Below are 16448 nucleotides of genomic sequence, written 5' to 3'. Positions count from 1 at the left end.
GTTCTGACTGAAGGAAATAAAGATTCTGTCTTGTTTAAGGAAGTGTGACTAATAAATACCAACCCAGAGGGCAGGGTGTTGTGTGACATCAAAGGCAATATGATTGCTGACAACAAAAAAAAAAAAAGCAGTTGAAACTATGATCAACAAATGGCCTGATTTCATAAACACGTTTTTAAAATATCTTCTGTCATGTTATCACTTAATTTTTGAACCTTGTAGAGTTTCATGTGAATTCAAACATAGAATGAGCATCTTCATTTTCATCAACTTCATTAATGGCACAATTGAAACTCTAAGGGACTGTGCTGACTGGATTGTGTTTAAGGACTCATGTGACGTATGCATACTCAGTAATGTCATACATAGCTTTCTGTAATTATATTTGCATATGCATTAAGCGAGTGACGTCTAACAGTAGAAATGAAACATGCTGCTGCCACAAGTTGAGACATGTAGAAATACAGCACAAAGCAGTTAAATATGAAGCTAGATCCACAATAAGAACGGCCAAAGTAACCTGTGCCAAAACAGAAACCCCGGGACCCTGCCCAGGATAAGCGGGTATATGGATAAACCTTGCCCAGGATAAGCGGGTATATGGATAAACCCTGCCCAGGATAAGCGGGTATATGGATAAACCTTGCCCAGGATAAGCGGGTATATGGATAAACCCTGCCCAGGATAAGCGGGTATATGGATAAACCCTGCCCAGGATAAGCGGGTATATGGATAAACCCTGCCCAGGATAAGCGGGTATATGGATAAACCCTGCCCAGGATAAGCGGGTATATGGATAAACCTTGCCCAGGATAAGCGGGTATATGGATAAACCTTGCCCAGGATAAGCGGGTATATGGATAAACCTTGCCCAGGATAAGCGGGTACATGGATAAACCCTGCCCAGGATAAGCGGGTATATGGATAAACCTTGCCCAGGATAAGCGGGTATATGGATAAACCTTGCCCAGGATAAGCGGGTATATGGATAAACCTTGCCCAGGATAAGCGGGTATATGGATAAACCTTGCCCAGGATAAGCAGGTATAGATAATGGATGGCTGGATGAATTTAGGGCCAGATTTAGCGTTTTGTATGTGGGGCAGGTCAAGAAGCCTGGACTGCTTTTATTCACAAAAAATTAAAAAATTAAAAATAAAATTTTTTTAAAAGATCTGTTTTCTTTAAACTCAAATTAACTGCATTTTACTCTGATAGCGGACATGGTATTGACTGGCATTGTGGAATGTGGAATTAAAACATGGTATTAAGAAATGAAAACTGGCAATCAAACAAAAATCAAGTAAAAATGAATTGTGGGAAATAAATGTTAATATGCATTATGACAGACTTGCATAGTTAATTTTTTATGAAACATACCTGTACTAGAAACTGCATGTTTGGAAGTTTCAAATGCTATCAACCTACCTCTTGCTCAAATGGAGTAATTGTAATTGTCAAGATCCACAATGGAGCAGAAGGATACATCCAGTCTTGCCGAAGTTGAGAAGTCTGTAGACAATGAGATTCCACATGAGAATGTAAACTGCATTAGAGAGTGTCCTGAATCCCCAAGATACATCCAAGGGTCAGGGTCAGTAATCTCATGAAATATTTAACAGTGTTGTTAAAAAATGTAAAATGTAAATATAAAAAAAAGACTTTTTTTAATAAAGCAATGGCAGTATATATAAAATTGTTGCTGATTAAGTTACCTGATGTCATTTATAAGACATGATTAAATGCTAAAACATTGAGAATGATTGCAAAGTTCATTGCAGAGCAAGAAACGGTTCTATTAAGTGTGCTGATAAACGAGACAATAAAAGTTATGCTATACATTTCATTGATCTAAAACCTTAAATGTATTTAACTCAGAAGGAAACGCTAAAAGATAGAGAATAACAATCAGTTTAAGTTTGTGCGTGTAAGCGAGAGAGAGAGAGAAAATGTGGGGTGTGTGTGTGTGGTTGTGTTACGTATGTTATTTAGCAGGTTGATCAACTGAAGACATAATCGTCGGTGAATGTATGTGAATATGTATGCGTCAGTTTGTTTGCACAAGGTGTGTCTGGTATTTGAACAAACGAACAGAGTAATAGAACGCAGCAAAAGGAGCGAATACGGACAATGGAGATACATGATTACAGCAAAAAGAAAGTAGTATGAGTCGATGATATGCGATTAAAATAATAATAAAGGACAGTCACCTAACTGTACCGGTAATCGAAGAATCATCATAAATGACCGGGCAGTGAGAGTACTGTAATAACCGTCACGTGAGACAAGTTACAGAACCAAGCTGAAAGATTCGCAGGAGGCACAAGGAGCGAATACACCGAAATACTTTACTTTGAACATTTATAGAAAACAGCAAACAGGACCTGCAGGTATACACGCTAGAGACTAGCGAGACCACAAGAGGCATGACAGACATTTAGACAAACGTAGAAACCAAACAAAAACACGGCGCAAGACGAGGAACTTAAATACTAGCGAACACGTGCAGAGCAGACGCGCCGTCAAGACAGGTGAGAGCGATAGAGAAACCAACGCTACAATGAGCAAACTAGACACACAATGACAGGGAAGCAGCGGCCTCTAGCGGCCACTAGCTGGAACTGTGACAATAATTGATATTAATTAGTACTGCAAATACTAATTTTAGAAGGAGACTATAACCACAGTTGGCACTATTTGAGGAACAATAACATGTTTTCAACGTACAAAAATTCCAAGTTCAAAGGACTGTCTATGAGTAACCATAAAAAGTACTGATATCAAAATTGGGCTATCCATCCATCCATTCTCTTTAAACTGTTTAATCCAGGTCAAGGTTGCAGTGGCAAAATTGGGCCAAGTTACAGAAAACAACATTGGCTATCTTACCTCACACAAATTAAAAATGCTGGATTCCAGAGCAGTGGTACCCAGTGTTTCCTAATTATTTAGTCATTTCCTAATTGTAAAGTAACTTGGCCCTGTGTTTTTTAATCTTACCATCTGAAGTGAATGTGAGTTTCGCCACAAAGACCATACAGTGGAAAAAGCAATAGTAAAAAAAATATATATTTTTAGTCAATTATTAGTTAGCAAGTGAGCCAGCGTAACAAGTAATAAGAAATTTGCTTGAGTCCAAGGTGGGATTTGAACCCCTACCTCTCACTCGTCCGAAGGTCCCATGGGCAAGTCCACTACCAGTAGGCTACTAGCAAACAAGCTGGAGGGCGGAGGGGGGCTACAATTGTTTATTATTTTTGTTTAAACGTGTGAAGTTGTTTGTGAATTCTATCCATTTACATGAGTTCTGAAGGTGAAGGTGCATAATGTTTCTAAGGGCTGAGAGTCTGTCGTGACTGTGATCATCTCTGTAGGAAAAGCTCCATAGGTATGCGGCATGCCGTAACATGGGGGGATCAGCTGGGATATATACGAGGGGATCAGCCCACTGCATAATATTTCGTTTTTTCTTTGTTTCCTAGGTCAGGAGGATAAGTCATCTTGGCGACAAAACTGCCGACCATATTACTTTCCCAGAGAATTCGCCTCTACGGTTTTTTTAGACATCAAAGTGGATGCAAAGACATGCATTGTGTGTGCAGCAAAGTGTAAATTTCATAACGTCAGACGACCATCATAGCCAGGAATTAATAATAATTGTTGAGATTAATTTAGTCACAGCACTTATCAGTCTGTCAGGAGACATTATTCAAAAATATTAACTGAATTGAACTGAACTTTGAATGTGGACTAGGTCAAGAAATCTGGGCTGCTCACCCATTGACTTGACCGATCTTCCTTTTGCAGAATGGACCAATGTTATTGCAGAATGGACCAATGCTGTAGCAGAATACAGTTTCATATTAAACGCTGGTCTCCAAAGGTACCTGGACCAGCAGAATGGCATTAATTGTGGGTTGTTGCTCAAACCACAGCTTTCACTTACAGTACTACTGCCCGGTCCTTTTCCTGCAGATCTACCGTCCTGTAGGTTTTCACTCCAACCCTAACAGAGCACAACTCATTCAACAGCTAGAGATCTTGTTGAGGTGCTGATTCGCATAAATCGGGTGTGTCAAATTACTGTTGAAATGAAAACGTACAGGACAGCAGATCTCCAGGGACAGGATTGGGCAGCCTTGATTTTGACAATCGGCACTATAGCAGTCCACCGCAGGACAGGTGAGGTGAAAGTAGTTTGTGAACGGTCAACATGCTCGTCTGCATGCAATGCAAAACTTGTTCCACTGAAATCAATGGAACAAGACATCAAAGGCAATATGATTCCTGCCAAAAAAAGCATTTGAAAGTGTGACCATTAAATGGCCTGTTTTCATAAACACATTTTATTGTTCTCACACAACTAAGGCATTCTTTTTCTGTAATGTACTCTATGACACAACCAGGCACCTACACAGCAGGAAAATTAGGAATTCAGAACAAAACATATTTCAATTTTAGATTAAATGATGGATGTTGTGAAGTCCATGGTTTTTAAATGTCCTTAATTTGTGTTAAATGTATTAAAACATCATACAGGTTTTTTTTCCAAGTGCTTTATTTATAGATATACATGTATACAAAGTTCACCCCAAAATTAAAGGTAACAGAGTTATGAGTGATTATAATCTTGAAAGTTGATCTGAAAAAAAAAAACCTACGACAACACAGCAACGGTGGTTGTTATTGAAGGAGCGGCCATTTCATTGGAGAGGTTTCAGTATGAGCAGCTGTTGTAGTGTTTGGAGTGACGGTTGCTGTTGTTCCAGGGCTTGTTGTTGTTGGTTGGAGTGGTTGTTGTTATGAGAGGATCTGTTGTAGTTGCAGTGGTTGCTGTAGTAGGAGCAGATGTTGTAGCAGGAGGGGTTGTTGCAGTGGGAGTGGTTTTTGTAGTCAGTGGGGCTGTTCTTTAAAATGAGAGAAAAATCCAGCATTCGCACATATTTCAGTCAATTAATGATTGAATGAATTGCAAGGGAAGCCATAAATAATACAGTGCAGTCTGTAAGTATTTGAAAAGTGACACAATTTATTATTGCTTTGGCTCTGTACTCCAGCACATTGGATTTGAAATAAAGCAATAAATATGAGGTCAGAGTGCAGACTGTCGGATGTCTTCTGAGGGTATTTACATCCGTATCGGGGGAACAGTGTAGGAATTACAGCCCTTTTTATATAGCCTATAGTTCCCCCAATTTAGCACCACTGTTTCATTTCAAATCCATTGTACTGTAGTACAGAGCCAAAACAAGAAAAACTGTGTCAGTACCCAAATACTTATATAAAGATACAAAGTGATACACCTGCACTTTAAACATTGTTTGAAACGTTAATTAGCTTGTTAGCTTTGTGTCCACCTTGCCCCAATTGGCAAGGTTGCTGAACAGTTCTGGTACTGGTCATTTACTCTGGTTTTGGTTTGGAGTAGGTCACTCACATTTCTTCATGTTGCAGTAGTATTTTGGTTGCCTGAAAAAAAAGAGAAAAGTGCCTGTATGAAGTACTTAACTGCAAAATGTATGGAGTCAACAGGAATCAGTGGCAAAGCCTGTTGAGTATTAATTCTTTTCATTTGTTCACTTTATATACTTTTTGAATTTATTATTGTTATTATTTTGCATTTTAACCCTCCTATCTCTCCAATTTATATATATATATATATATATATATATATATATACATAAATATAATGTAAAGAGCATATAATACATATAATACATGATGGTGGTGTTGGTGTTGGTGGGCTAGTGGGGGGAAACCTTCCTTCTGGTCAAATAATCCCCAATGCCCCAGTGCAGTGATGGGGACACTGTGCTGAATTGTTTCAGATCAGACGTTAAACCGACTCATCCAGACTCACTGTGGTCATTAAAGCCCCCATGAAACTCATCACAAGGAGTAGAGGGTTTCCCGGTGTCCTGGCTAAATTTCCAACCTGGCGCTCTCAACCTTGCCACCTAATCATCCCCTGACTTAAGTGGCTAATAATCATTATCTCCCTCTCCACTGATGTGTGCTGAGCGTTCTGGTGCAAAATGGCTGCCGGCCATCACCCAGGTGGGTGCTACACATTGGTGGTGGTTGAGCCGAGTTTCCCCTTCCTCACTGTACAGTGCTTTGAGTGTGAGAAAAGCACAGTAAATGCAATGAATAATAACAATAACAATAACAAAATGTTATAATTATTATTATTATTATTATTATTGTGCTGACACAGAAATAAGCCAGATGAAGACAGGTCATGTGCGGTATAGCAGGTCTTCATGCACAGCTTCTCAAAATGAAAGGTCATCTTACTGACCTGGCTTCACAACCATCAACCCTGCATGTCATTGACAGAAAAGTCTCAAATGCTGTCAGCCCACCTCTTGCACAAATGGAATAACTAACACTGTTGAGATCAATCGAGGAATTAAGGGTAATTTCCAGTCTTGCTGATGTTGTGAGGTGAGTAGACAGTGATAGACTTTACATGAGAATTGTAAACTGCATTACAGAGTGTCTTGAATCCTAAAATGCATCCAAGGTGAAGTAATCTCATAATCTCACTTTTTTGGTCACTCATAATGTAAGACTGTAGATTGCTTTAGCAACTGATTTATCATTGTTGCTGATTCTGAAGTTAACTGATTTCATTGGTACATGAAAAACTTTTTAAATGTGAAAAAAGTATGGAAGGGCATTGTGGAAAATTATTGCATTACTATACGAGGCTATCAAATCTGTACTTTATATTTAATTAAACTATAAATCATCTGATCTAAAAATGAATCAGACATTAAGCAATTCAAAATTCAAATCTGAGAACAATAATTATGAATAGGATAGAGTTTGAGAAGTAACTGAAAATATATTGAGAATTTTCATACTGTATTGCACGTCTGCACCACAATGAAAGAAACACGTACTTGTTGGGGCTGGAGTGGTATCTTCAGTTGGAGGTCTTACTGTAGTTGTCTGTGGAAAGGTGGTTGCAATGGGGCCAGGCGTTGTAGCATTATGGATAGTTGTAGGTGTATGACTGGTTGCAAGGATTGCTTTAGCCAAAAGAGTTGTAGTTGGAGGATGTGTTATAAAAGTATTGGCTGTTGTATTTGCAGGGGTAGTAGTAGTTGTAGCTGTGGTGGCTGGAAGGGTTGGTGAAGACTGAATAATTGATGTAAAAGTAATTGGAAGGGTGGTTGTAGGAGGATCACTTGTTGTAGGAAGCTCTGTTGTTGTCAAAGTTGTAGTTAGAGCAGCAATGGTAGTTGGAGTGAGAGCTGTGGTTGGAGAAGCAGTGGTAGTTGAAGTGAGTGTTGTGGCTGGAGCAGCAGTCGTAGTTGGAGTGAGTGTTGTGGTAGGAGCAGTAGTGGTAGGTAGAGGAGTTGTTGTAGTTGGAGCAATAGTGGTAGATAGAGGAGTTGTTGTATTTGGAGCAGCAGTGGTATTTGTAGGTGCTGTGTTTGTTGTATCAGCAGTAGTAGTTGGAGTGAGTGTTATAGTTGGAGCAATAGTGGTAGTTGGAGTGAGTGTTGTAGTTGGAGCAATAGTGGTAGTTGGAGTGAGTCTTGTGGTTGAAGCAGCAGTGGTAGTTGGAGTGAGTGTTGTCATTGGAGCAGCAGTAGTAGTTTGAGTGACTGTAGTAGTTGGGGCAGCAGTGGTCGTTGGAGTGAGTGCTGTGGTTGGAGCATCAGTGGTAGTTGGAGTGAGTGTTGTAGTTGGAGCAGCAGTGGAAGTTGGAGTGACTGTAGTAGTTGGGGCAGCAGTGGTCGTTGGAGTGAGTGTTGTAGTTGGAGCAGAAGTGGTTGTTGGAGTGAGTGTTGTGGTTGGAGCAGCAGTGGAAGTTAGAGTGAGTGTTGTTGATGGAGCAGCAGTGGTAGTTGGAGTGAGTGTTGTTGATGGAGCAGCAGTGGTAGTTGGAGTGAGTGTTGTAGTTGGAGCAGAAGTGGTCGTTGGAGTGAGTGTTGTAGTTGGAGCAGCAGTGGTTGTTGGAGTGACTGTTGTAGTTGGAGCAGCAGTGGACGTTGAAGTGAGTGTAGTAGTTGGAGCAGCAGTGGTAGTTGGAGTGAGTGCTGTGGTTGGAGCAGCAGTGGTCGTTGGAGTGAGTGTTGTGGTAGGAGTAGCAGTAGTAGTTTGAGTGAGTGTTGTGGTTGGAGTAGCAGTGGTAGTTGGAGGGAGTTCTATAGTTGGAGCAGCAGTGGTAGTTGGAGTGACTGTAGTAGTTGGGGCAGCAGTGGTCGTTGGAGTGAGTGTTGTGGTTGGAGCAGCAGTAGTAGTTGGAGTGAGTGTTGTAGTTGGAGCAGCAGTGGTAGTTGGAGTGAGTGTTGTAGTTGGAGCAGCAGTGGAAGTTGGAGTGACTGTAGTAGTTGGGACAGCAGTGGTCGTTGGAGTGAGTGTTGTGGTTGGAGTAGCAGTAGTAGTTGGAGTGAGTGTTGTAGTTGAAGCAGCAGTGGTAGTTGGAGTGAGTGTTGTGGTAGGAGCAGCAGTGGTAGTTGGAGTGAGTGTTGTGGTAGGAGCAGCAGTGGTAGTTGGAGTGAGTGTTGTAGTTGGAGCAGCAGTAGTAGTTGGAGGGAGTTCTATAGTTGGAGCAGCAGTGGTAGTTGGAGTGAGTGTTGTGGTTGGAGCGGCAGTGGTAGTTGGAGTGAGTGTTGTGGTTGGAGCAGCAGTGGAAGTTGGAGTGAGTGTTGTGGTTGGAGCAGCAGTGGTAGTTGGAGTGAGTGTTGTGGTTGGAGCAGCAGTGGAAGTTGGAGTGAGTGTTGTGGTTGGAGCGGCAGTGGTAGTTGGAGTGAGTGTTGTGGTTGGAGCAGCAATGGTCGTTGGAGTGAGTGTTGTGGTTGGAGCAGCAGTAGTAGGAGTGAGTGTTGTGGTTGGAGCAGCAGTGGAAGTTGGAGTGAGTGTTGTGGTTGGAGCAGCAGTGGTAGTTGGAGTGAGTGTTGTGGTTGGAGCAGCAGTGGAAGTTGGAGTGAGTGTTGTGGTTGGAGCGGCAGTGGTAGTTGGAGTGAGTGTTGTGGTTGGAGCAGCAATGGTCGTTGGAGTGAGTGTTGTGGTTGGAGCAGCAGTAGTAGGAGTGAGTGTTGTGGTTGGAGCAGCAGTGGAAGTTGGAGTGAGTGTTGAGGTTGGAGAAGCAGAGGTAGTTGGAGTGAGAGCTGTGGTTGGAGCAGCAGTGGTCGTTGGAGTGAGTGTTGTGGATGGAGCAGCAGTAGTAGTTGGAGTGAGTGTTGTGGTTGGAGAAGCAGTGGTATTTGGAGTGAGTGTTGGGGTTGAAGCAGCAGTGGAAGTTGGAGTGAGTGTTGTGGTTGGAGCAGCAGTGGAAGTTGGAGTGAGTGTTGTGGTTGGAGCAGCAGTGGTAGTTGTAGTGAGTGTTATAGCTGGAGCAGCAGTGGTAGTTGGAGTGAGTGTTGTGGTTGGAGCCGCAGTGGAAGTTGTAGTGAGTGTTGTTGATGGAGCAGCAGTGGTAGTTGGAGTGAGTGTTGTGGTTGGAGCAACAGTGGTAGTTGGAGTGAGTGTTGTGGTTGGAGCAGCAGTAGTAGTTGGAGTGAGTGTTGTGGTAGGAGCAGCAGTGGTAGTTGGAGTGAGTCTTGTGATAGGAGCAGTAGTGGTAGGTAGAGGAGTTGTTGTAATTGGAGCAGTAGTGGTAGTTGGAATGACTGTTGTGGTTGGAGCAGCAGTGGTAGTGGGAACAGTTGTTGTAAGTTGAGGAGCTGTTGTAGTTAAAGCTTCCATTGAAGTCAGAGCAGATCTGGTAGTTGGGGCAGCAGCAGTAGTGGGAGCAGCTGTTGTCGTTGGAGTTGCAGTAGTATTGGGAGCAGTTGTAGTTGGAGTGACTGTTGTAGCGGGAGGATCTGTTGTAGTTGGAGGAGCTGTTGTAGTTTGAGCAAGTTTTGTAGTTGAAGTAGATGTAGTAGTTCGAGCGACTTTTGTAGTTTCCATAATTGGTACAACTGTGTTATTGAGAGCGGACATAGTATTTTGAGTGATTGTAGTAGTGGGAGCCGCTGTTGTAGTTTGAGCAACTGTAGAAGTGGGACATCATTTACAGACAATACGTTAAATTCTCATATTTTATTTACATTACTGTGAAGTATACCAAAGCATCATCTTGGAATGTACCAGCATTTCAAACTAAGCTGTAATACTGTACTGCTTGAAGATGACCTTTGTTTACAGTGTTAAAATCTTGTTGAAGAAGTTTGTCATTAAAAAGTTTTTGCCTTTTCAATGTTGTGTTTTGACTTGTTCTATATACATGTATACAATGTCCACCCCAAAATAAAAGTGCCGTTGGATTTGTTTTGAGGCTATTTACATCCATATCAGGGAACAATATAGGAATTACAGCCCTTATTTATATATAGTTTCCCCAATTTAGCACCAGTTTCATTTCAAATCCAATGTACTGTAGTACAGAGCCAAACAACAAAAATTTTCAGTAATTAATTACTTACGGATATGAAGTGATACACCTGCACTTTCAACATTGTTTTGAAACGTTAATTAGCTCGTTAGCTTTGTGTCCATCTTCCCCCATTTGGCAAGGTAGCTAAACAGTTCTGGTACTGGTCATTTACTGTTGTTTTGTTTTGGCGTAGGTTACTCACATTTTTTCCTGATGGATTTTACTGTAATCTTAATGGTTCCGTTCAAATGTTGCAGCAGTATTTTGTTCACCTGAAAAAAAGAGAAAAGTGCTTGCATGAAGTACTTAACTGCTAAATGTATGGAGTCAAATCAGTGGAAAAGCCAGTTGAGTATGAATTATTTTGATTTATTCAATTTAAATTCTTTTTGAATTTATTATTGTTATTATTTTGCATTTTAACCCTCCTTTGTCTCCAATTTGTGACATATACATATATATATAATGTATAGAGCACATAATATATGGTGGTGGTGTCGATGGGCTAGTTGGGGGCAATCTTCCCTCTGGTCAAATAATCCCCAATGCTCCAGTGCAGTGATGGGGACACTGTGCTGTAGTGTTTCGGATCTCATCCAGACTCACTGTGGTCATTAAAGACCCCATGACACTCATCACAAAGAGTAGAGTATTTCCCGGTGTCCTGGCTAAATTTCCAACCTGATGTTCTCAACCTTGCCACCTAATCATCCCCTGACTTAAGTGGCTAATAATCATTCTCTCCCTCTCCACTGATGTGTGGTGAGCGTTCTGGTGCAAAATGGCTGGCGGGCATCATCATCATCATCATCATCATTATTATTATTATTGTGCTGACACAGAAATAAGCCGGAGGAAGACAGTTCATGTGCAGTATAGCAGGGCTTCATGCACAGCTTCTCAAAATGAAAGGTCATCTTACTGACCTGGCTTCACAACAATCAACCCTGCATGCCACTGACAGAAAAGTTTCAAATGCTGTCAGCCCACCTCTTGCACAAATGGAATAATTGTAACGCTGTCAAGATCAACCGTGGAATCAACGGTAATTTCCAGTCTTGCTGATGTTGTCAGGTCTGTATACAGTGAGAGATTTTACATGAGAATTATAAACAGCATTATAGAGTGTCTTGAATCCCAAAAATGCATCCAAGATGAAGTACTCATAATCTCACTTTTTTGCTTTCTCACAATGTAAGACTGTAGATTGCTTTAGCAATTGATGCAAATATATCATTGTTGCTGATTCTGAAGTTAACTGATTTCATTGATAAAATATGACAAACTTTTAAAATAAGGAAAAAGTATGGAAGTGCATTGTGGGGAAAAATTGCATTGCTAAATGAGGCTATAAAAGCTGTACTTTACATTTAATTAAACTATAAATCATCTGATCTAAAATGAATCAGAAATTAAGCAATTCAAAATTCAAGTCGGAGAACAATAATTATGAAGAGGATAGAGTTTGAGGAGTAAATGGAAAAAATATTGAGAATTTTTAAATCGCATTGAGTAGCTTGTAGCGCATATATCTACGCCATAATAAGAGAAACACATACTTGTTGTTGTTGTTGGATCAGTTGTTGTAGTGGGAGATGCTGTTGTTGTTGGAGGAGGAGTTGTAGTTGGAGGAGCTGTTGTAGTCTGAACAGTAGAGGTAGTGGGAGGCGCTACTGTTGTTGGAGCAGTTGTTGTAGTGGGAGGTGCTGTTGTTGTAGAAGGAGCTGTTGTAGTTGGAGCAGTAGTGGTACTGAGAGGAGCTGTTGTAGTTGGAGGAGCTGTTTTAGTTGGAGGAGCTATTGTAGTTGGAGGAGCTGTGGTAGTGGGAGGAGCTGTTCTAGTTTGAGGATCTATTGTAGTTGGAGGAGCTGTTGTAGTTGGAGCAGTAGAAGTAGTGGGAGGAGCTGTTGTAGTTGGAGCAGTAGTGGTAGGTAGAGGAGTTGTTGTATTTGGAGCAGTAGTGGTAGGTAGAGGAGTTGTTGTAGTTGGAGCAGTAGTGGTAGGTAGAGGAGTTTTTTTAGTTGGAGCAATAGTGGTAGCTAGAGGAGTTGTTGTAGTTGGAGCAGTAGTGGTAGGTAGAGGAGTTGTTGTATTTGGATCAGTAGTGGTAGTTAGATGAGTTGTTGTAGTTGGAGTAGTAGTGGTAGGTAGAGAAGTTGTTGTAGTTGGAGCAGTAGTGGTAGGTAGAGGAGTTGTTGTAGTTGGAGGAGCTGTTGTAGTCTGAACAGTAGAGGCAGTGGGAGGCGCTACTGTTGTTGGAGCAGTTGTTGTAGTGGGAGGTGCTGTTGTTGTAGAAGGAGCTGTTGTAGTTGGAGCAGTAGTGGTACTGAGAGGAGCTGTTGTAGTTGGAGGAGCTGATTTAGTTGGAGGAGCTATTGTAGTTGGAGGAGCTGTGGTAGTGGGAGGAGCTGTTCTAGTTTGAGGATCTATTGTAGTTGGAGGAGCTGTTGTAGTTGGAGCAGTAGAAGTAGTGGGAGGAGCTGTTGTAGTTGGAGCAGTAGTGGTAGGTAGAGGAGTTGTTGTATTTGGAGCAGTAGTGGTAGGTAGAGGAGTTGTTGTAGTTGGAGCAGTAGTGGTAGGTAGAGGAGTTGTTTTAGTTGGAGCAATAGTGGTAGCTAGAGGAGTTGTTGTAGTTGGAGCAGTAGTGGTAGGTAGAGGAGTTGTTGTATTTGGATCAGTAGTGGTAGTTAGATGAGTTGTTGTATTTGGAGTAGTAGTGGTAGGTAGAGAAGTTGTTGTAGTTGGAGCAGTAGTGGTAGGTAGAGGAGTTGTTGTAGTTGGAGCAGTAGTGGTAGGTAGAGGAGTTGTTGTAATTGGAGTAGTAGTGGTAGTTAGAGGAGTTTTTGTAGTTGGAGCAGTAGTGGTAGGTAGAGGAGTTGTTGTAGTTGGAGCAGTAGTGGTAGTTAGAGGAGTTGTTGTAGTTGGAGCTGTAGTGATAGGTAGAGGAGTTGTTATATTAGGAGCAGTAGTGTAGTTTACATCTCGGAATGTACCAGCATTTCAAGCTAAGCAGTTATACTGTACTGCTTTGAGATAACCTTTGTTTACAGTTTTAAAATCTTGTTGAACAAGTTGATGTGATTAAAACGTTTTTGTCTTTTCAATGTTGTGTTTTGACTTGTTTTAGTCCATCAACCTCATAATCACTTGTTTTAAGTTTATATTTTGAATAATTACAAAGAACGACTGCATTATTCACATGAGTAAATTTGCTGCACCTTGTCTAATAAATGTGGATTTCAGCACCATTTCAAACTCACCATTAATCGAGCAATGAAACTTACTTAGCACGCGGATGGAGTCAATCACCACAGTGACATTGAACTGAGTTGTGAACGTGGCATCGGGGTCCGTCACTGCTCTTATCAAGGTCTCCGCGACATCGTCTGTGCTGGGCAATGTTTCTGATCTGGTCCCGTTGAAAATCAGCGCCACCTCTACAGCTGTCCCTTCTTCTCTGCGACTAATGAATGAAGACGAGACGAAACAGTATAATACTTTGATAGGACAGCAAGCAAAGTGCATAAGATCTTTTTAAGAAAATCTGCTGTGGCAAATATATTCATAGTATGTACTTGCTGATTAAATGATTAATTTGACAAATATTGAAAATTTCAGTGAAATGAATTATTTAATCCAAGTTCGCAATTATGACATCCGATGAACGATTTTTCAGAGTGCAAGGTCACTGCGGCGACACGTAAAAGCAAGGCGGAATTTTTGTTAACTTACCTGAATGATCGCACTTCTGTCCGCTCAAAAAGAATCCCATACCGGATGCTGAAAATGACATCACACTAGGAAAAAACAAAAACAAGAAAAGGAAAGATGAATGGTAGTACTGTGCATTTGCACATTATTTTAAAATACACATAAAATACGCAATTCAAGCTAAAAAATTTGCCGAAAATACCTAATCAGCTATCTGAAAGAGATTTTATGAATTGATAAACGGTTCACTCACGAATCCAAAGACTGTTGTTGCTAAATCTTGATATTCTGTTGACTGGTTGTTTTCCAGTTCAGGCACGAATCGAACTTCCAGGGTGGCCTGAAGAATTAGAACTTGATTGGGAACGGTTGCGGTAGCTGCAGGCAAGGGGGATCCAGTGGCAGGAACCTCAGGAGTGGTAGATGTGGGAGCTGCAGATGAGGTAGTAGGAACACACTAAAGTAATGCCACTTGTAGGATTACTGAGTTAGCTGGATAGCTGAACCGAGTAAAACTCGGAACACTCCCAAATCTGGAACGTGGACTGAAGTTAAAAGAGCTGTTCCAGGTTTTCCATTTTGGTGAACTCCACAAATCTGATCATTTTCTTACCTGTCTGTGCATAGCACAAGGCCAGATATCCAATAAAAACAAAATCAAGCATGTTTACTTCCAACGTAAATTTGAGATTTGTTTCAACTGAAGGAAATAAAGATTCTGTATTGTTTAAGGAAGTGAGACTAATAAATACCAACCCAGAGGGCAGGGTGTTGTGTGACATCAAAGACAATATGATTGTCGCCGCTTCCTTCTACTTGCTTTCTAAAAGCCACTTCAGACTCCTTGTAGATATAGACATTTCCAACGCATTATCTTTCAAGTTATTTGGCTTGCTTTACTCACGGTTGTGGTGACTTGTTTGGCTTGTCAGGCTGGCTTGATGTCGAATGGCTCGTATGATTAATCAAAATAAATCAAGGGTGTTCCAACACTCATTCAACAAAGAAAATAGGCCTTTACTATAATCAAGAGAGGCAAAACTCAAATAAAATGATAGGCAAACTTAAATTATCTATGTTTACGTTAAATGGTAAACGGTTGAGAACTGTCTCTCATCGGTGTCTTCCAGCCTCAAATTGCGCACACCTGTCTCTATTAATTGGCTGGAGCGCCATGGGAATTGTAGTCCTATAATTTTCTATGGCCTACAGAGGTCACCACTAGGTGGCAATATTCTTTTGACTATTTACACAAAACAAAACAAAATTGGCTCTAACATACCGGCCCCTATTGTTATGGGCATCTTTCATAACAATAAACAAACAAACAAAAAAGAGCCAGATAAAAAGGTTCAGACTTTAAGAGTCTATACTCTAGTTGTGATAGACAGATGGTCTCGATTGTCTATCCTCAGTTCTTATGCCTTATTCTGAGGCAGGCACCAGTAAGCAAATTTTGCTTATTGGTCTTTCCAGTGTATTTGTTTTTGTTTTGAGAAGAATACTTCGAACCAGTCCTCACGATCCAGGTCGCGTTTCCAGGACTCTTGCCATTAACCAGGATCCACGAGGTGCATGGATCATCAAAGGCAACAGATTTTAAGCAATCGTCAACATAAAAATTTCTTTTGACAGTGTCAGTAGCTTCAACAGGGAAGTCATCTTTGTTGCCGTCTGCAGTTTTGACAAAAGCATGGCTTGCACAGCTTGATGACGAAGTGGCACCAAACAGATGTACCGTCATCCTGTACTTGGCAAGAGGTAGACTGACATCACCTCCTGGCCACTAAAGAAAGCGAAGATAATCTCGATGTGCGGGAGCAACCCTCACATGATGGAACATCGCCTCAACATCAGCCATGAGGGATATTGGTTCTTGTCTGAATCGAATGAGCACACCAAGTAGCGTGCTGGTAAGATTGGGACCTTGTATGAGCTTGTCATTCAATGAAGCTCCTTGGTATGACGCAGAACAATCAAAGACTACACGGATGGTGCCTTTCTTTGGGTGATGAACCCCGCGATGCGGTATGTACCATACTTTTCCACTCTCAGGGTTGAGCTGTTCTTAGGGCAGTAGCTCAGCTTGACCTTTTGCTTCACACCTTCCAAGAATGTTCTATATTCGTAATGAAAGACCTTGTTCTTTTTAAATTTCCTTTTTAAGGATTCTGCTCTCTGCTCTGCAAGTTGGCGATTGTTTGGCATCATGACATCCTCCTGTTTGAATGGGAGTTCAAGCTGACAATGTCCATCGTTGATTTCAGCTGAATCTGACATGATCTTTAAGAATTGTCTGTCTTCAACCTGATCCAAAAATGCATAAGTCTGAACAGTCTTATTTGAGTTTGGACTGGGA

At 41.2% G+C, this 16448-nt stretch overlaps 1 protein-coding gene and 1 long non-coding RNA gene across 2 annotated transcripts; both read right to left on the bottom strand.

The window, feature by feature from the left end:
- Positions 1-4562: 4562 nt before the first annotated feature.
- LOC118225543 lies at positions 4563-12081 on the bottom strand. The gene is made up of 4 exons (XR_004764845.1): positions 11938-12081; positions 10581-10650; positions 5438-5469; positions 4563-4907 (listed from the first exon to the last, which is right to left on the bottom strand). It is a non-coding gene; the product is annotated as an uncharacterized LOC118225543 (long non-coding RNA).
- Positions 12082-12174: 93 nt separating this feature from the next.
- LOC118225166 (mucin-2-like) lies at positions 12175-15393 on the bottom strand. Its single transcript, XM_035413243.1, has 8 exons — positions 15372-15393; positions 14994-15041; positions 14343-14521; positions 14111-14175; positions 13663-13841; positions 13026-13305; positions 12349-12881; positions 12175-12215 (listed from the first exon to the last, which is right to left on the bottom strand). Exons 1-8 carry the CDS (start codon positions 15391-15393, stop codon positions 12175-12177), a joined length of 1347 nt encoding a protein of 448 aa, XP_035269134.1.
- Positions 15394-16448: the final 1055 nt, after the last annotated feature.

Source organism: Anguilla anguilla, chromosome 4 (assembly GCF_013347855.1).
Source record: "Anguilla anguilla isolate fAngAng1 chromosome 4, fAngAng1.pri, whole genome shotgun sequence".
Classification (NCBI taxonomy): domain Eukaryota; kingdom Metazoa; phylum Chordata; class Actinopteri; order Anguilliformes; family Anguillidae; genus Anguilla; species Anguilla anguilla.
Note: the sequence above shows the minus strand (reverse complement) of the source record. Positions and strands in the feature narration are given on the sequence as shown.